The following is a 20,810-nucleotide window of genomic DNA, read 5'->3' as shown; positions in this document are numbered from 1 at the left end:
CGTGCGCACGCTCGTGCTCGTACACGTGCAAACGTGCTTTACTAAAGCCCACCTCTCCCAAACGGGCCGTGGACGGCAAGCGTGCCGCTCCTAGACGCGGTACGGTTGCACTCACACTGGTCAAACGCACTAGGCTTGACCCGAAAAACCGGTTTTGGCCCGGTGCGGAAGGACAGTGTGAATGCGCCCTAAGTCTATGTCTAAGTCTAAACAAACAGACTAGAATGTTCTTTTGTCCTTAAACAGGTTTAATGATGCTGTGTAAACGGCCTGTTTAACATGGGGCTCAATGAGAAACTGCTCTGTTATGAAACCTGCCCCTAGTGGACACTCAGAGAACTGACGCTGACGGAGCTTCCTGGTTGTTCCTGGACTGCGTGTTTATTGTGAAAGGTTGAACCGGATGTGCTGTGATGTCATATCCTGACGGAGGAAAAGGCGTAGCTAGTAAACATCCCAGAAAGCAGAAAGGACAGACCGCGGACATTACAGCCTAAAAACCACCGATTCACACCCGCTCCCCCGGTTCCCTCACACCCCGCCGGTGCCGTCGCCTCTGCCGTAACCGTCCGCGGTTGTCATAGTGACTGTCGGGGCGTTAGCCAGCTAGCTAGCTAGCAGAGCCACCTAGCCGTAGCAGCCGCAGCTATCGTTAGCATTAGCATTCGCGTCAGACGACAGACATGATAGCGCTAATCAACAAACTGCTGGACTGGTTCAAGGCGCTCTTCTGGAAGGAGGAGATGGAGCTGACCCTGGTGGGGCTGCAGTACTCCGGGAAGACGACCTTCGTCAACGTGATAGCGGTGAGTGCTAACGTGCTAACGCCAGCTGTCAGTTAGCATCTGGCCGCAGCCATTGTTGTGCTGCAGCGGTGGGGAGGATGAGGTCAGCCGGCTGTCGGTGTTTTCGCCGGTGAATGAGTCGCTGTGGTTATATTAATGATTAAATATATATTTATATTAGCTAAGTGTGTTTGTCACTGAGGGGAGATGCTGCTCGACATTAACTCTTTGCACCGGGGCTCGTGTTAGCAGCTGCACCGGTGCATGAAGATGCGTCCGTCACACCGGAAGGCCGTTGCTGGACCTGGACCTGCAGCCCCGGGGCCCGTGGTCCCTGGGGCGGCGGGGCCCTGGGGCCTGGAGCCGGGGGTTGGGTGTGTGGGTCTGGTGTCGGAGGATCGATCACCCCCCCTCCCGCCGGAGTGACCTTCCCCTTCCGGTCACACCAGGCTCACTCCTGTCGTCAGCTGACATCAGCCTCATGTGCCTCCCATGAAAAACAATGTGACCCACTAACATGCTTTTTACTTATGCTACAAATATGATTTATACTTTGCTCTTGCTCTGATTGCAGTGAAGATATAGTGAGTATTATTTAAGAGATGCACCGATCCAGTCTGATACCTGGGCTGAGCGTATCGGCCGGTACCGATCCCGGTCCCGATCCGGTGCCGATCCGGTGCAGATCTGATCCCGATCCTGTTGAGTGAATGAAGCGTAAACCTGTCCATGTGATGAAGGCATCAGACTCCATACAAACCTTTTATCTATGTTTAAAAAAAGCTAACAAATCAACACGGTTATAAATGTACTTCGTATTATTTATTAACAAATAACAATTTCTACGTTAGCGGCAAAAATGAGTAAATAACACTTCCATGTAAAGTGCAAACAGATATTTTATGATGTAATATAAAATAGAGCAGCTGCCTGAAACCCAACAAACGACGGCTTAATTAACGTTCTGTGTCTGATATTAATAAACAAGAAACGACTGGATCTGCCGCATTAGTCGATATCCAATCAAGGACCTGGATCAATTCAGTTCAGTGTCAAATCATAACCAAAGTGATCTCAGGACACTTTACAGAGTAGGTAAAGACCACACTCTATGACTTATTCATGATTTACAGAGACCCAACAATTCCCCCGTAGAGTACGGTGGAGATGAAAACCTTCACTATAACAGACAGGAACGTCAGACAGACCCAGCTCTGTGGAGGACGCACATCTGTCTGCACCGGAGAGAGGAAGACAAGGAGAGAGAGAGAGAGAGAAAAGACAGACAGATGGACAGAGAGGGACAAAGACAGAGAGAGAGACAGAGACAGACACACTTCCAGTAGCTGTAATTATATCTATAGTAATGTGAATATGACTCATATGTTATAACAGTTAAAACAGCAGAAGTAGAGTAGTAGTAGAAACAAGCTCAGCTAAGGTGATGGAATATGAAAATGATAATAATTATGGCGGCAACAGCAGCTATGATGCAGCGAGACACCACTGATGGTGTTTTTATGGCTATAAATGTTATAATTTATCAGACTAATGATAGTTTATATGAGTAACAGTGATAACAGCAGCAGGAAGCGTCATGCAGGACCACAGCAGTAGGCACCACCACCATCAGCATTAGTCACCACCACCATCAGCATTAGGCACCACCACCATCAACATTAGGCACCACCACCATCAAGAGCAGGCCCCACCACCATCACCATTAGCAGCAGGCCCCACCACCATCACCATTAGCAGCAGGCCCCACCACCATTAGCGGCAGGCCCCATCACCATCAACAGCAGGCACCACCACCATCAGCATTAGGCCCCACCACCATCAGCATCAGGCACCACCATCATCAGCAGCAGGCCCCACCACCATTAGCAGCAGGCCCCACCACCATCAGCAGCAGGCCCCACCACCATTAGCAGCAGGCACCACCACCATCAGCAGCAGGCACCACCACCATCAGCACCAGGCACCACCACCATCAGCACCAGGCACCACCACCATCAGCAGCAGGCACCACCACCATCAGCAGCAGGCACCACCACTATCAGCAGCAGGCACCACCACTATCAGCAGCAGGCACCACCACTATCAGCAGCAGGCCCCACCACCATTAGCAGCAGGCCTCACCACCATTAGCAGCAGGTACCACCACCATTAGCAGCAGGCACCACCACCATTAGCAGCAGGCACCACCACCATTAGCAGCAGGCACCACCACCATCAGCATTAGGCCCCACCACCATCAGCAGCAGGCAACACCACCGCCACCATCAGCAGCAGGCACCACCACCACCATCAGCATCAGGCCCCACCACCACCATCAGCAGCAGGCACCACCACCATGTTGCTTACACTGAACAGTCTCTTCTGTTTCACTTCAATCCAACAAAGAAACCAACACTGACCGGTTCGCTCGCTGGTCAAACGTTACCAGACGGATCTGAGAGTGAAACACAGCGGAGCTCAGAGATCAGGACGGACTCAGGAGGCTGGATATCGACAGAGAAACGAAGAAAAGACTATTTAATGGCAAATGGTGGACCGGTCGTGAATGTTTGAACACGAATATCTCATCATGATTTGTCAGGATTGCCGCATGTACGCGGAAGAAAAACAAAGGGCGCCCTCCCACTGTTCCTCCGTCCCGTGCCCCGTGCTTTAAGGTCCTTGTCCCCCCCTCCAGGCCCGTTTGTACTCACACTACCTGGGCCTCGGAGAATGCTTCTTGCTGCCTATACGTCATCACGCCGTAACACGTCACACGCATTGATGACGTCATGGCGATGCGTGGCTTTGTTTCCAGATCTTTCCGTAGACCTCAGAGTTTTTGTGCGTCTTGTCGACTGTTTTTGAATCTTTTCATCGACCAAATCTGCAGTAAACACTCCACCTCCGCATCACACCAACGTGAACCTTTCACCGCCATTGTTTGAAATGTCCGCGCATGGTCCCTCCTTCTTTTTTCTACGTCCCAACAGGCGCACAGGAAATGACCTCAGAACCGCCGTAGGCCTCGTGCTCGTACACGTGCGCACGCTCGTGCTCGTACACGTGCAAACGTGCTTTACTAAAGCCCACCTCTCCCAAACGGGCCGTGGACGGCAAGCGTGCCGCTCCTAGACGTGGTACAGTTGCACTCACACTGGTCAAAGGAACCAGACTTTAGCTGTGACACGTGCTGGGGCACGGTACGGAGTCACAGTGGGAGTGCGCCCTAAAGTTGGTGGTGGGATTATCATATCATGTGTTGTACTACTTCATCATTTCTTTAATTTTCACCTGGAAGAATTGGTTAAAGGAAAATTCCCATTGGCTGGTTAATGTAGAGCCCTGTTTACCACCTGGGATCAGCTCTGGGTCACCTAAACGGGAAATAATGAAAATGTTTAATTACAGGCAGTGTGCGTGTCCGCTCAGGCAGCTTCTACCTCATTACGTCCATAAACTTGCACGTTATTAAGGTTTATGTCGTTGTTTTGCAGCAGAAACTTCAAAATAAAGTTCCTGACCCGGTTGTGTCTGTTCCTCCCCCTGGTGTAACAAACAGACAAAGAAGATGAGTGAAGGACGCCGTAGAAATTAGGAGGCGTTTAAGAAATGAAAATTGTCGCGCTCGAACGCCTTCATAACACAAACATTTTCTTTTTTAGGATCTTTTTAGTCCGATCACACGGATGTTTTACTGCTGAAGGACGAGTTTGTCAGAGCTGGAGACCAAACCATGAGTTTTATTGGTGGTTTTATGCGTTTGTTAGAGACGTGACAGGAAACGAGTGCAGGGAGAGATGGGTGACGGCCCGTCTGCACTGACACACGTGACGGTGCCGCGCCGCCGTCCCGCTGCCGTCCCGCTGCCGTCCCGCTGCCGTCCCGCTGCCGTCCCGCTGCCGTCCCGCTGCTGTACCTGTCCTGATGTTTCATGCCACAGATCTCACAACATGCAAATCAGTGCAGCACACGTGTGATGATAACTGTGTGTGTGTGTGTGTGTGTGTGTGTGTGTGTGTGTGTGTGTGTGTGTTTCAGTCTGGCCAGTTCAGTGAAGACATGATTCCTACGGTCGGATTCAACATGAGGAAGATCACCAAGGGCAACGTCACCATCAAGGTTGGTAGTTTGATTCCTCACACTTTCTCTCCGACCTGCTTGTTCCAGATGTTTCTTAACAAAATAATTAGTGACATGATTTTGCTTTTTAGTTAATTACGTCAATATTTAAGTTCCACACACTGAATTCCTCCTGAGAACAAATGATCACAGAGATGAAGTCAGGCGCCATAAAGGGCCGCAGGCACACGCACAAGCACACACACAGGCACATGGACGCACACGCACATGCATACGCACACACAAACGGACACACACACATACGCACACGCACACACATACATACGCACACATACATGCACACACACACATACTCACACACACATGCACACACACACACAGAGACACACACACACACACACGCATACACACACACACACACACGGACACACACACATGCGCACACACACACACGGACACACACACACATGCACACACACACACACACACGGAGACACGCACACGCATACACACGGACACACACACATGCGCACACACACATGCGCACACACACACACATGCACACACAGACGCACGCACACACACACACGCACACAGACACACACACACACACACGCGCGCACTGAAATGGAAAAGAGAAGTTGACAGAATCAAGTGAAGCCCGCCAAAATAAAGCGGAGGAACTTCTGCAGGAAGTGAAGGCAGAAGAGTTTAGTTGAGACTAAGGACGGCGTTAATATTCCGTTACTGTCGTTACCTGACGATCGAGTACAAACTAACGTAATTCTTTAAGGTCACTTGGAGCCTTTAGCGTCAGATCTAAGTGTCACACAGGTTCCTGTTGATGTGAGTCAGCTGCAGACACGAGCTCCTCCCTCTCTCTGTTCCTCCTGTTGAGACATTTTTATTCTCATCTTCTCTCTGAACACTTGGATTCTCAGTGTTTCCACTTACGCATCGGCTCCGGTTTGTGATTTTAAGAGCGTTGCGGAGAGGAGCGACACAGTCTCTCACAGCGCGTCGCTGCAGAGAAGAGAGAGGACACGGTCTGCCTCTACGGCCACGGGTCGACCTCCTGTTTGCTCTGTGCGTCGCTGCAGAGATAAAAAACAGTAGTTTAAAAAGTATCATGACGACTTTGTGGCCTTGATTTTCCAGGAAATGATCAAAATTAATCCATTAAATAAATCTTAAATACAAATATCAAGGAAATAGAAACACTAAATGATACATCCTTGATTTATTCTGAAACACTGTTATTTTTTTCATTCATTCATTCATCTTCATTCGCTTATGCCGGGGTCGGGGTCGTGGGGGGCTGGAGCTGATCCCAGCTGACATCGGGCGTGAGGCGGGGTCCACCCTGGACAGGACGCCAGTCTATCACAGGACACATAGAGACGAACAGAGACAGACAACCATTCACACCTACGGGTGATTTAGAGTCATCAATGAACCGAACACGTTTTTCTTATTGTTCATCATTTGACAGAATATCTGCTGTGGCTGTACCACTGACATGTGACACTGTGATGACACTGACACACCTAACATGTTTTTTTAAATACCTCTAACTTTGATCTCCAGCGTAAATATGAGATATTAGATAATTTAAAGGAGCCTGTTTTCACCCTGCACGTAAATAAAGAAAACGTACTGTTCATGTGTGTTATTTTAATTATAACAGAAAAGCATCAGTTTAGTCTCTGAACGTTTGAATGAATCTGAAGTTAATGGTGTTTAAGGTGAACTCTCTGACCCCGTCCTCTCCCTGTGTCTGCAGCTGTGGGACATCGGAGGGCAGCCGCGCTTCAGGAGCATGTGGGAGCGTTACTGTCGAGGAGTCAGCGCCATCGTGTAAGTTTCACAAACTGTGGTTCCCGTCCCCCACGCGGGTCGCTGCAACGTCTAAAATGTGACCGGAGCCTCTGGAGACACTGACTCGTCGTCTGCGCCATCAAACAGACGCATTTCTCAGATGCTCAGGAGTAAATATCTGCAGGTTTTTAAAGACGAGAGTTTGATCACCAGGAAGAAGCCGTCTTGGTGAAGCTGCAGGTTCGATTCTGTAACAGAGCGATTCTGATGTGCTTTGAGCAGAGGTGTAAAGTAACGAGGTACAAATACTTTGTTACCTTAGGGCGCCCTCCCACTGTTCCTCCGTCCCGTGCCCCGTGCTTTAGGGTCCTTGTCCCCCCCTCCAGGCCCGTTTGTACTCACACTACCTGGGCCTCGGAGAATGCTTCTTGCTGCCTATACGTCATCACGCCGTAACACGTCACACGCATTGATGACGTCATGGCGATGCGTGGCTTTGTTTCCAGATCTTTCCGTAGACCTCGGAGATTTTGTGCGTCTTGTCGACTGTTTTTGAATCTTTTCATCGACCAAATCTGCAGTAAACACTCCACCTCCGCATCACACCAACGTGAACCTTTCACCGCCATTGTTTGAAATGTCCGCGCATGGTCCCTCCTTCTTTTTTCTACGTCCCAACAGGCGCACAGGAAATGACCTCAGAACCGCCGTAGGCCTCGTGCTCGTACACGTGCGCACGCTCGTGCTCGTACACGTGCAAACGTGCTTTACTAAAGCCCACCTCTCCCAAACGGGCCGTGGACGGCAAGCGTGCCGCTCCTAGACGTGGTACGGTTGCACTCACACTGGTCAAAGGAACCAGACTTTAGCCGTGAAACGTGCTCGGGCACGGTACGGAGGCACACTGTGAGAGCGCCCTCAGTCATGCCAGCGGTATATTATGTTCGTCAGAGCCCATTATAAAAAGACGGGAGAAATAAATGACGCTCATGTTACCACTAAACATGGCTGTTGATCTATGACGTGGTAGCCAGGACGACCAGCTCTTCTGCATCCCTGGTCGTACCTTGAAGAATTTTTTTCAAGTGGTTTGACGCAAAAACAACTCCTTTCAAATGCGCTGTAAGCTCCGCACACACAAGTACCACAAGCGTCAAAACGCCCCTGTGGCCTCAGCATTTGACCATAATGGCGTTTTTGCCTTGCATTACTTTTATACTTTAAGTAGTTTTGAAACCAGTACTTTCACACTTTTACTTGAGTAAAAAGCCTGAGTCGATACTTCTACAGAAGTCTTTCTAAACCGAATTTGAGCCTTTTCTGCGACCTCCACTTGGATTTTCGTCCAGTTCAGCTGCACAGAAACAGTCAGTGGCCGTTCTGATTAGTCCAGGAGTTATTTGACATCTTTTTAATCTTTAGAATAAACACACGGATGTTTTCATGCTGTTCTCTTGCCGTCGCAGCTACATGGTGGACGCAGCAGATCCAGAGAAGATCGAAGCCTCAAAGAACGAACTCCACAACCTGCTGGACAAACCGCAGCTGCAGGGGATTCCTGTAAGAACACGCGCAGGGCAGCGACCGCCCACACTGACCCCGAGCACGACCAGCAGACTGGACTGGAAACTAATGAAACCCAGCTGAACCTGACCGACCCTGACGAAAACACACAAAACACACTTAATAACAACTAAAAACAAGCTGGCACTGCAGATATAAACACACAACAGGCTTTAAATATGTTTCCATGGCGATGTTACACCTCTGAACAGGGGGAGAAAGAGAGAGAGAGAGAGAGAGAGAGAGAGAGTGATAGAAGACGTTTCCACAGCAAGAACTTTACTCAAATTAACTATTTAAACAGAGTTAGTGCAGGAAATACGAGAGAAGAATGACTTACACACTTAGCGTTAGCCGTTAGCATTAGCCGTTCCAGCTAAGTGCAGATGAAAGTGATGTTAGCATCAAGGAGCAGCGTAGCCATGTGGTCGTGCGTTTGAATGGCGTTCCTCTCCTTTCTCTCAGTCCATGGAGTGAGTGCTCGGCCTATAGTGACTCTGGTTGTTGCCCGTCTCCGCTCACTCAGCTGCTGGGACAAAGAAGCAGCTGCAGGATTGGCTAACTCCATTTCACCCAGTGCCAGCCTGCAGTAGCTGCACCCAACAACAGACAACCCTGGTATCCAGCAACGCTATTGGCTGCTACCATGGAAACAGAACGGGACAGGAAGTCATTGTCAAACCCGTCAAAAAATGCGATAGAAATAGCGATTTAAATATAGGTTTTAATAAAGATTCGACATATTCAACCTTTGAATTCAAGCAGCAAACTTAACAAATAAACTTCAGGATCATTTTAAATAATACAAATAAAATCAGTGACCAGCTATTGTTAATTATTTGACCTTTAAAGACGCAGACGACGCCCGACACTGGACCTGAAACATGATTCTGTCGCTGTCATATCTGCGTTTAAGTGTTAAAAGTGATGGTTTTTCCTCCATGAGTCAGAAAACGTTCATATTTCTGTTCGAATGTTCCTGTGTGACTGACGGCTGATGTCTCTCCCTCCCGCGTGTCTTCAGGTTCTGGTTCTGGGCAATAAGAGGGACCTGCCAGGAGCCCTGGATGAGAAGGAGCTCATAGAGAGGATGTGAGTGTCTCCTGATCAAACACTAAACTCTGAGAATCATCCTTCAATTCAGTTCAGTTTTATTTAAAGTGCCAAATCATAACAATAGTTATCTCAGGACACTTTACAGAGCAGGTAAAGACCACACTCTGAGGCTTATTCATGATTTACAGAGACCCAACGATCTCCGTATGAAGCTGCAGCATCGATTTCACCACGTTTTTGGAAGGAAACAGTGTTTTGAAGCAGCTGTGGTTGTGAAAAACGGATCCTTAAAGGGGAACTGTGACAGTTTGTGTTGCGAGTGAGTGTCAGGTGTTGGGTCGGCTGTGGGAAGATTTTTATTTTATTAACCTTTATTTAAACAGGTCAAATCTCACTGAGACCCAGGGTCTCATTTGCAACAGAGACCTGTTCAGGTCGGCAGCAGCAAAACACACAAAGTTACAGACTAACTGAACACACAGGAGACACAACACAAACAGTACAAACTGCAGACCCCCACAGACTGTCTCAACAGCACTTTGAAGTCCCGTAAAGAAGTAAAGCTGGACCGCCTCAGCCTCTGCCGGAGCTGGTTCCAGGTCTCAGGCGCAGCGTAGGTAATGCCTTCTTGCCGAGCTCAGTACGGACTGCAACGGGCAAGGAACAAGTTAAGTACAAGTTAGGTTATGTACGAGTGCAGACCCCAACAGACTGAGTCAAGCAGCCTTCCTACGAGCAGTTTATATATATATACACAACATCCCCATAATCCAGGAGTGGCGAGAAAGTGTCCGCAACGATACGTTTCCTGGCTTTAAGAGAGACACAGGCTCCATTTCTGAAGGAAAACCCCAGATTTACGCGTTCACGTCCAAAAACACATTTGGAAAAACGAGAACTCGATTCTCCCTTGAGGAGCTGATGATGCCTCGATCTTGGGGTTCCATACTCACGCCCATCCCCACTAAAAACCACTAAATTATGCTTTACTTCTGCCTGCGGCTTCATGTTTGCAGACGACAGATGATTGTTGCTGCATGATTATATATTTCTGTTCTGTCGTCTCAGGAACCTGTCGGCCATCCAGGACAGAGAGATCTGCTGCTACTCCATCTCCTGCAAGGAGAAAGACAACATCGGTACGACACACACACACACACACACACACACACCTACACCTACACCTACACGCACGCACACACGCACACACACACACACATACACACACACACACTCTCTGTCTCTCTCTCTCTCACACACACGCACACAAACACACACACGCAAGCACACACATATACACACCTACACGCACACACTCACACACACGCACACAAACACACGCACGCACACACATATACACACCTACACGCACACACTCACCTCGCGCACACACGCACGCAAACACACGCACACAAACACACACACACATACACTCTCTCTGTCTCTCTCTCTCACACAGACACACACACGCACACACACACGCACGCACACATGCACGCACACACACTCACTCTCACTCTCTCTGTCTCTCTCACACACACACACACACACCTACACCTACACACACACTCTCTCTCTGTCTCTCTCTCACACACGCACACACACACACACACACACTCTCTGTCTCTCTCTCTTACACACACACACGCACACACACACACAGACACACACACACACACACTCACTCTGTCTCTCTGTCGCCCGTGTCTCTGCAGACATCACTCTTCAGTGGTTGATCCAACACTCCCGGACTAAGAGGAGTTCCTGAGAACAGACGCGCCCCCCCCAACAAAACAGGCCACGCCCACCTGTCCTAACACTTGCTCTTTGATCAATGCCCCCCACCCCCCCTTCATTTACCCCACCCCCTTCATTTACCCCACCCTTGTCTCAACACCTCCTGAACCCCCCCCCCCTCCGATGCACTGACACCTCCTTTCTGTTTAAGTACTGAATCAAACACAGAAGCAGGTACAACACGTCAGACACAACCTGATCCACTTCCTGTTTCCTGTGTAGATGCATTCGACCTCCATCAGCTCACGTCGTCCGGGGGGGTACCACACCGTTTAGGAGTCTCAGAGGGGGGCGAGGGCCTGATCTGCAGTATTCATACGACCTCTTTGCGTCGGTGCATGAAGCACTTTAGATTTTTACGGTTTTCGCAGAAACACTGCGATGACAAACCCCGACATTCGACCCCCGTGGGTCGGCGTCGCTAAACCAATCGGTCGTTCAACAGAAGACTAATCTGCAACTGTCTTCAGAATAGTTTTTAGTCAATTTCCGCCCAAACAAATGGTAGAAAACGCTCTTTTCGGCCTCTCAAATATGGAGATTTGCTGTTTTTCTCTGTTTTTATCACATTAAAGTGAAAATCTTCGGACATTTAAAGAAACTTCGGACTTCGTGGAACTAGGACGGACGTTTTTCGGCCATTTTATCGTCAATGAATCGAGAAAATGATCGGCTAACTTCTCTGCCAATGACTTTTTAAATTAGCAGTTATAGTAACCCTATCCCACTGTGCCTCCGTACCGTGCCCCAGCTCGTTTCACGGCTAAAGTCTGGTTCCTTTGACCAGTGTGAGTGCAACCGTACCACGTCTAGGAGCGGCACACTTGCCGTCCACGGCCCGTTTGGGAGAGGTGGGCTTTAGTAAAGCACGTTTGCACGTGTACGAGCATGAGCGAGGTCTACGGAAAGATCTGGAAACAAAGCCACGCATCGCCATGACGTCATCAATGCGTGTGACGTGTTACGGCGTGATGACGTATAGGCAGCAAGAAGCATTCTCCGAGGCCCAGGTAGTGTGAGTACAAACGGGTCTGGAGGGGGGGACAAGGACCCTAAAGCACGGGGCACGGGACGGAGGCACAGTGGGAGGGCGCTCTTAGATGGTTAAGGACGGATAACCGACCCCAGCAGTGAACTGCAGAGAGTCCTGTAACAATAGCTTTCCACTGTAACACAGAGGAAGTGAAATAATCCCAAACATTCACGACAGGACGCCGGTTTTCATCCCGCAGTGTGCCGTAAAACTGGTTTACACTACAGAAGTCTACAGCGTTCATTTTTGACAGTAGTTAAAGGGACATTTCACCCAAATGCCAGAACACAAACATTAGTTATGGGGATTATTTCCAGACTAGAAAAACCCGTCTACATGAACGGGTCCGTCGGATCCAAACGGACGATCGGATCCGACGCGAACTGAGAGAAAATTGGATTTTTGTCACGTTTGCGTTTGACCGCAGAAACAGAAACGTGGTGTCAGTGCATCCTTACACATCCGCACAACAGCCTCCGTGATAATCTGCATCTCTTAAACAAACAGTTTGTCGTCTGCGGTTAAACTGGCGGCCATTTTGACCTTTTAACCGCCAACACGAAGCTGTTTTAAAAGAGACGCGTGTTCGGCGTATTTCACCTGGAGCCTGTCGTGCGGACGATCCCCGTCTCCGCAAAACACACATCTGCCTTCATCAGCTCCTCTCCTCCGTCTCCTCCTGTTGATTTTCATCCCTCCCTCTCTCCTTCTACCTCCACACGGTCCCTCCATCCATCCGCGCCGCCATTACTTCACATTTCTATAACCCTGAGAAGCCCCTCTTCCTCCCCCGTCTCTTGTAAACTGCTTGTCCTCCTCCGTATTCCCCCTTTCCTTCCTCCCTCCCTTCCTCACTTTTGGATGTTACCTCCTTTTCTCTTCCCTTGTCGCCAAGCCCCGCCCCCTTCGCCGTCTCTCTCTCTCTCTCTCTCTCTCTCTCGCTCTCTCTCGCTCTCTCGCTCTCCTGCTGAGCGAGGGGTTAAAAACCTTTTTATTGCACTGTTGATTTTTGTTTTTGTAAGATATTAATAATGAGAATAATGTTAATAATCTTCTTCTCGTGACATAACCTGGTCTGTCCAGATTTTAAAGGAAGTGGTACTTTAAACCGGAGAAGGAGACATCTTGTTTCTGTTCATATCTCTGTAATAAGCTTTTTATTTCCCGTTTGTTTTATATTGTTGTCGTTTTTTTTATCGTTTGACTTCATAAGTCTACTGCGGACGTGAGCCACAGTTCAGTGTTTTCTGTCGTGAGACGTCTCCTGATTGGACGGCGGGTGTCGCGTGAAGTGCAACGTTCACACATCACGTTGGATAAAAACGGAGCGATGTCATTAATTAAGCGTTGAAACTCCCACTTATTAAATGTTTATTTTAAAATCCACTAAAGTTTTCATCCCATTTCTTCTTGACACTGTTTCCACGACAACAACAAACACAGCATGGATTTGTTTTTTCACGTTTACGAGAAAAAAAAACTGATTTTGCAACAAATTATATTCGTCAAAACTCACTTTCCTCCCTAAAGTTTACAGAAAATGTCGGTTTTTAACTTCCACATGAAGCAAACATCAACATGGAAGTCTGTGGCTTACAATATTTGACCTACACTTTAATTTAAAATCAAATATGCTTTTAATTTATTATTTTTTGCGCATAATGTACGAGAGAATTTTTAAATTTCTACCAAAAACTGAGAATGAAACTTGCTAAAACTCTCAAACTAGACTTAAAATCAAAGTAGTAACCTGGATTTTGTGTTTGCATTTGAATTACCTCCTGATTTTAGCTTATTTCTAATATAAAATTAAATATAAATTGCTTTTTTATTCATGTCATTTTCATATTTGTCAATTTCACAAAAAAGGGAGAGAGGCCTGACATAAAAATGTACTTTTCCTTAGAAAAAAACTAAAATCTGGACAAAATAAAGTTGCAAAACGTGTCAAATTCATTTTTAATTTCATTAATATAACGTTGGTGTTAAGCCAACAATGCTTACATTTATATTTTGGCAGGAATAACACAACGTTTTTAAACTTAAGATAAGATAAGAAAAACTTTATCGTCTGTCACAAGTGACAGAAATTCATCTTTCATCAGGTTCAATTTACACAAAATAAATAAAAACATACAAAACAGACAGTCCCAAACAACGACAGACAACAACAAACACATTTTGGATTTGTTTTTTCATGTTTACGAGAAAAAAAAACTGATTTTGCAACAAATTATATTCGTCAAAACTCAATTTCCTCACAAAAGTTTACAGAAAATCACGGTTTTTAACTTCCACACGGAGGCAACATCAACATGGAAGTCTGTGGCTTACAATATATGAAGTTTAAAATCAAATATGCTTTTAATTTATCATTTTTTGTGTATAATTTATGAGAGAATTTTTTAATTTCTACCAAAATTAAATCTCAAAACTGTTGAAAATGTCAAATTAGCCTTAAAATCAAAGTAGTAAACTGGAATTACCTCCTGATTTTAGCTCATTTCTAATATAAAATTAAATATAAATTGCTTTTTTATTCATGTCCTTTTCATATTTGTGTCAATTTCACAAAAAAGGGAAAGAGGCCTGACATAAAAACGTACTTTTCATTAGAAATAAGCTCAAATCTGGACGAAATTGATTCACAACACGTGTCCAATTCACATTTAATTTCATTATTATAACCTTGGTTTTAAGCCAACAGTGCTTACATTCTTATTTTGACAGTAATAACACGTTTAAACATAAGATAAGAAAAACTTTATTGTCCGTCACAAGTGACAGAAATTCATCTTTCATCACGTTCAATTTACACAAAATAAATAAAAACATACAAAACAGACAGTCCCAGACAACGACAGACAACAACAAACACAACATGGATTTGTTTTTTCATGTTTACGAGAAAACAAAACTGATTTCGCAACAAACGATATTCGTCCAAACTCACTTTCCTCCCAAAAGTTTACAGAAAATGTCGGTTTTTAACTTCCACCTGAAGGCAACATCAACATAGAAGTCTGTAGCTTACAATATATGAAGTTTAAAATCAAATATGCTTTTAATCCATAATTTTTGGTGTATAATGTACGACAGAATTTTTTAATTTCTACCAAAATTAAATCTCAAAACTGTTGAAAGTGGCAGAAAATGTCAAATTAGACTTGAAATGAAAGTAGTAACTGGAATTACCTCCTGATTTTAGCTCATTTCTAATATAAAATTAAATATAAATTGCTTTTTATTAATGTCATTTTCATATTTGTCAATTTCACCCAAAAAGGGAGAGAGGCCTGACATAAAAATGTACTTTTCATTAGAAAGAAGATAAAATCTGAACCAAATTAATTCACAAAACGTTTCCAATTCACATTTAATTTTGTTATTATAAAGTTGGTGTTAAGCCAACAATGCTTACATTTATATTTTGGCAGGAATAACACAACTTTTTTAAACATAACATAAGATAAGAAAAACTTTATTGTCCGTCACAAGTGACAGAAATTCATCTTTCATCACGTTCAATTTACACAAAATAAATAAAAACATAAAAAGCAGACAGTCCCAGACAACGACAGACAACAACAAACACGTTTTGGATTTGTTTTTTTCATGTTTACGAGAAAACAAAACTGATTTCGCAACAAACGATATTCGTCCAAACTCACTTTCCTCCCTAAAGTTTACAGAAAATGTCGGTTTTTAACTCCCACATGAAGCCAACATCAACATGGAAGTCTGTAGCTTACAATATATGAAGTTTAAGATCAAATATGCTTTTAATTTATCATTTTTTGTGTATAATGTACGAGAGAATTTTTCAATTTCTACCAAAATTAAATCTCAAAACTGTTGAAAGTGGCAGAAAATGTCAAATTAGACTTGAAATCAAAGTAGTAACTGGAATTACCTCCTGATTTTAGCTCATTTCTAATATTAAATTAACTATAAATTGCTTTTTTTTCAATGTCATTTTCATATTTGTCAACTTCACAAAAAAGGGAGAGAGGCCTGACATAAAAATGTACATTACATTAGAAATAAGCTCAAATCTGGACAAAATTAAGTTGCAAAACGCCATCCACCCTGACAGTAGAACTATATGTGAGGTTAAAAAAAGCTTTATTTTCTTTATTTAAAACCAATAAAAACCACGATTGTGATCAAACTGGAACGGAAAAGTCTGACTCACGTGTCGTCTCTTGGTTTGCTGGTAAACTCTGAGATTCACCGGCCACTTGGACTCATTTCCCACTCTGCCAAGTGTCCGTGCCGACGACCGTACCGCATTTTCTGTGCTACACTGACTGGATGTGTGAACCTTGACCTCTCCCCTGCAGCTCTGTTCTGATTGGCTCTCGTCTCTTCTGTTTGCATGCTGAGGGCAGGGATTGTGTATCTGGGGGACCTGATGAAGTATATTGTTATTTTGGTGCGACTTTACCGATAAAATGGCCTTAATCCAGTGTGTCAGCCTGAGTATTAGCCTGCGGAAAGGTAACGGGAGTGCGAAACAGACTAGAAATGGACGCCATGGCGCCCGGAGAGACACGGAGTCACAGGGACCTGATTCTGAATCAGTGTGAACAGACCGAGTCACAGTGAATCTGACACTTTCAAACCAGAATTAGTTCATTTTTAAACGTGCAGCTGAATCAGAGACGGATCGGATTTCTTTGAATGCGACCGCCATCTGAACAGACGTCAGCCAGGAACAGAATCAGAACAAAGATGGAGGACGGCCGGAGCCTGTGAATGTTCTCATGTGTCCAGGTCGTCGTTCTCCTCAAAGCAACTTCAGTCCAAAGCAACTGGACTTGGTTCTTTGTCAGGAAGACGTTTCACCTCTGATCCAAGAGGCTTCATCAGTTCATGTACACATCTGACCAGGACCAGGACCAGGACCAGGACCAGGACCAGACTGGGACTGGACCAGGACCAGACTGGGACTGGACCAGGACCAGTGGTTGGTGGAAGTTGGTTTTGACTTGGTTAGTGCTGGTCCAGTCCCAGCCTGGTCCTGGTCCTGGTCCTGGTCCAGGTCCAGTCGTTGGTGGAAGTAGGTCTGGACTTGGTTAGTGCTCTATTGAGTCTGAACCACAGTGGTTGGAGTCACAGGAGGACGTTTGTGAACAGTTGATATTTGAGGACGGCAGTGAAGCAGGCGGTCGGTGGAGGGAGAGGGAAGTTTAGACCATAAAGTTCTCCAACAGCGGTTTCCGTTGCCGTTTTCTCTTCCGTAAATACCGTTGTGTCGTGATGTCATCAATGATCAGCTGTTCATGCGGGTCACAGAAATCTGTGTTCGGGCCACATTTAAAGACGTGACGTGAACAAACAAACAGAATCGTACGTTAAGACCTGCGGTGTGAACGGAGCCCAACAGCCGGACGTGGCTAACAGTGGTTAGCTCGGGGCAGCACGGTGAAGGCATTCAAAGGTCTTTTTTAACCACTAATGCTGCTGAAAATAACAGCAAACCTCTGCAGCAGCATGAGAAGAGTCCCTACACACACAACAAAGCAGCAATGGGCTCCTTCCACTGTAATGGACTTTACTATGAGAGGAGCTGGTACAGGGGCCAGTAGGTAAGTCTTTAAAACACTCTTTAATAAACTCTGGCTTCACTAACTACGCTGTTGCTGCTTTGTTGTGTGTGTAGGGACTCTTCTCATGCTGCTGCAGAGGTTTGCTGTTATTTTCAGCAGCATTAGTGGTTAAAAAAGACCTTTGAATGCCTTCAGCGCCTCAAGCTAATCACTGTTAGCGATTTGTTGCTGTTAGCGTCTCTCTCTAAACATGGTTGATGAACTAAAAACGTGTCTCTGTGGCTTATTTGATGTGTTTTCATGCTGAAAAAGACCACAGGGTCGATTTTGGTCGGATTTTGAAGAGGATCCCGTAGTGACTGAGTGCTTACGTTACCTTTCCTAAAGACGAACACACTGGAATAAAGTCATTGTGACGTAAAGTTTGACCTGATTTAATTTTTTACAGCAAATACTCTTGTAACGTCCGCTCGCCCTGCACGCACAAACCGTAACCGCACCGGGTCTGAGACCTCTTTAAAACCTCATCTCTGACCGACTGTCGAACGTTCAACTTTGGCGGTTGGCGTAAACGTGATGAGCAGCGTTCTGGTCGGACTTCTCCGGGTCCGTCGCTGATCCCGGGGTTCTGGCGGCGAGGTTTGTGCGTGCAGAGTGACCACGCCGCGGCGGCCTGTCGGTTTGAACCTGTTTGTACATCATTGTTTGATTCGGTTGATATGATGTGATTTAATAGAAACATGCTTGTGTATGATACTAATTAAATACTATGGAGAAACAACACGAGACGCTCATCTTTGTTTTGAGTGATTCATTATGTTTAATAATATGAATAATTAATAATGTTTGAACTGTTTTTAATATTTAGACATTTTAAACACATCAGTTTGAACTCAAACAGGAAATCGTGACTGAAACAAAAGATAAACGCTGTTTTCTTATCAATTAAATCTTCCCTCCTCGTTTGTTTCCCGTAAAACTGGAATTACAAACCACCAGTGACGCATTCTTCCATAATTCAACCCCTAAATTATAAACTTCCCCTTTTAATGACTCAGGGCGCACTCCCACTGTGCCTCCGACCCGTCCCCCAGCACGTGTCACGGCTAAAGTCTGGTTCCTTTGACCAGTGTGAGTGCAACTGTACCGCGTCTAGGAGCGGCACGCTTGCCGTCCACGGCCCGTTTGGGAGAGGTGGACTTTAGTAAAGCACGTTTGCACGTGTACGAGCACGAGCGTGCGCACGTGTACGAGCACGAGGCCTACGGCGGTTCTGAGGTCATTTCCTGTGCGCCTGTTGGGACGTAGAAAAAAGAAGGAGGGACCATGCGCGGACATTTCAAACAATGGCGGTGAAAGGTTCACGTTGGTGTGATGCGGAGGTGGAGTGTTTACTGCAGATTTGGTCGATGAAAAGATTCAAAAACAGTCGACAAGACGCACAAAAACTCCGAGGTCTACGGAAAGATCTGGACGGTGGACTCGGTTCAGCAGGTCGGGGATTTTAAAAACGCCTCCAACCATTTTTACTTCCCTGTTTTTTGAAGTGACTTGGAATTTTCCAAGTCCCAGAAGGTTAAAAACACACGAAACAACAAAATGGAGATGAAACAGTGAAAACATGTTCAACATGAAACAGAAGATCTGATGTTTAACACTTTTTAATTTGTGTTTTTGTGTCGATTTTGCTTTTTTTTCATCCAATTAATTCAACTTTAAAGTGTGTGACTGAGTCTCAGCCAGCAGAGGGCAGCACACACACACCTGCACACACACACACGCACACACACACACACAGTCACACACACAGTCACACACACACACACACACACACACACACACACACACACACACACACACACACAGGCCCGAAATACACACACACACACACAGAGGCCTGAAATACATACACACACACACACACACACACACACAGAGGCCTGAAATACACACACACACACACACACACACACACACACACACACACACACACACACACACACACACACACACACACACACACACAGGCCCGAAATACACACACACACACACACACACACACAGAGGCCTGAAATACACACACACACACACACACACACACACACACACAGGCCCGAAATACACACACACACACAGAGGCCTGAAATACACACACACAGGCCCGAAATACACACACACACACACACACACACACACACACACACACACACACACACACACACACACACACACACACACGCAGGCCTGAAATACACACACACACACACACACACGCAGGCCTGAAATACACACACACACACACACAAACAGGACCTATAAACATGCATTAATGGAGAGATGTCAGAGCTGCCAACGGCTCAGCGCCCCGAGCAGTTGGGGGTTCGGTGCCTTGCTCAACAGCACCTCAGCAGTGCCCAGGAGATGAACTGGCACCTCTCCAGTACACCAGTCCACGCTCCATTCATGGTCCACACAGGGACTCGAACCGGCACCTATGGACTGAGCTACTCCTGGACCCAGATCGACTAAAGAGAACTCCTGAATCGTCAGGATTGTTCAAGGTTACGGACTTTTCTTCTGATAAAGATGATTAATAATGTGGGGGGGCCCAAACACACAGGAGCCCAGGGGCCCTGACCACCTTGATCCGCCCCTGGGGGTCATGGAGTGGGATGTGGGAAGAGGAGAAGACCCGTGAAACCACTGTTGCGTCACATCGCACCGACTCTGATTGACGGTTTGGAGAAAAGACGCAGCTGAAGCTAAAAGCAGGAGGGCGGCAGAGGCGGGTCACGTGGTCATGTGGTCATTTGGCGTTGACGTGATCGCACTGATAAAAGCGTCCCCCGCCCTCCGTCCCCCCCCTCCGTTTTCCCTCTGTGCTGCCTGTCAGCGAGCGGGTGAGACGTTTCTTTCAGCGTGTGAAGTGTGTGTGGAACTACTTTTATACCCGACGACAAAGAAGCCGGCCTCGCTGCTTCCTGTCTGCAGGACAAGGTGGTCCCACCAGTGTGTGTGTGTGTGTGTGTGCGTGTGTGTGTGTGTGTGTGTGCGCTGCCAATGAGAGTCAACCTAGCTCGCCATCGGGGACCCCGTGCACTCGTTGTCACGGCAACAGTATCC

At 46.4% G+C, this 20,810-nt stretch overlaps 1 protein-coding gene across 1 annotated transcript; it reads left to right on the top strand.

Moving 5' to 3' along the window:
* Window positions 1-436: 436 nt before the first annotated feature.
* Window positions 437-11,084, top strand: LOC310951671 (ADP-ribosylation factor-like protein 8A). The gene is made up of 7 exons (XM_083920008.1): window positions 437-806; window positions 4,827-4,907; window positions 6,652-6,725; window positions 8,153-8,246; window positions 9,274-9,341; window positions 10,374-10,444; window positions 11,021-11,084. Exons 1-7 carry the CDS (start codon window positions 684-686, stop codon window positions 11,071-11,073), a joined length of 564 nt encoding a protein of 187 aa, XP_083776134.1. The 5' UTR covers window positions 437-683; the 3' UTR covers window positions 11,074-11,084.
* The last annotated feature ends 9,726 nt before the right edge of the window (window positions 11,085-20,810 follow it).

This window comes from Echiichthys vipera, assembly GCF_963691815.1.
Source record: "Echiichthys vipera genome assembly, chromosome: 9".
Classification (NCBI taxonomy): Eukaryota; Metazoa; Chordata; class Actinopteri; order Perciformes; family Trachinidae; genus Echiichthys; species Echiichthys vipera.
This window is presented reverse-complemented; position numbering and strand designations above follow the sequence as displayed.

Coding starts and splice junctions, on each gene's coding strand:
- LOC310951671 (XM_083920008.1), top strand. CDS start 684: ATGATAGCGCTAATCAACAAACTGCTGGACTGGTTCAAGGCGCTCTTC. Junction 807..4,826: donor CCTTCGTCAACGTGATAGCG/GTGAGTGCTAAC, acceptor TGTGTGTTTCAG/TCTGGCCAGTTCAGTGAAGA. Junction 9,342..10,373: donor AAGGAGCTCATAGAGAGGAT/GTGAGTGTCTCC, acceptor CTGTCGTCTCAG/GAACCTGTCGGCCATCCAGG.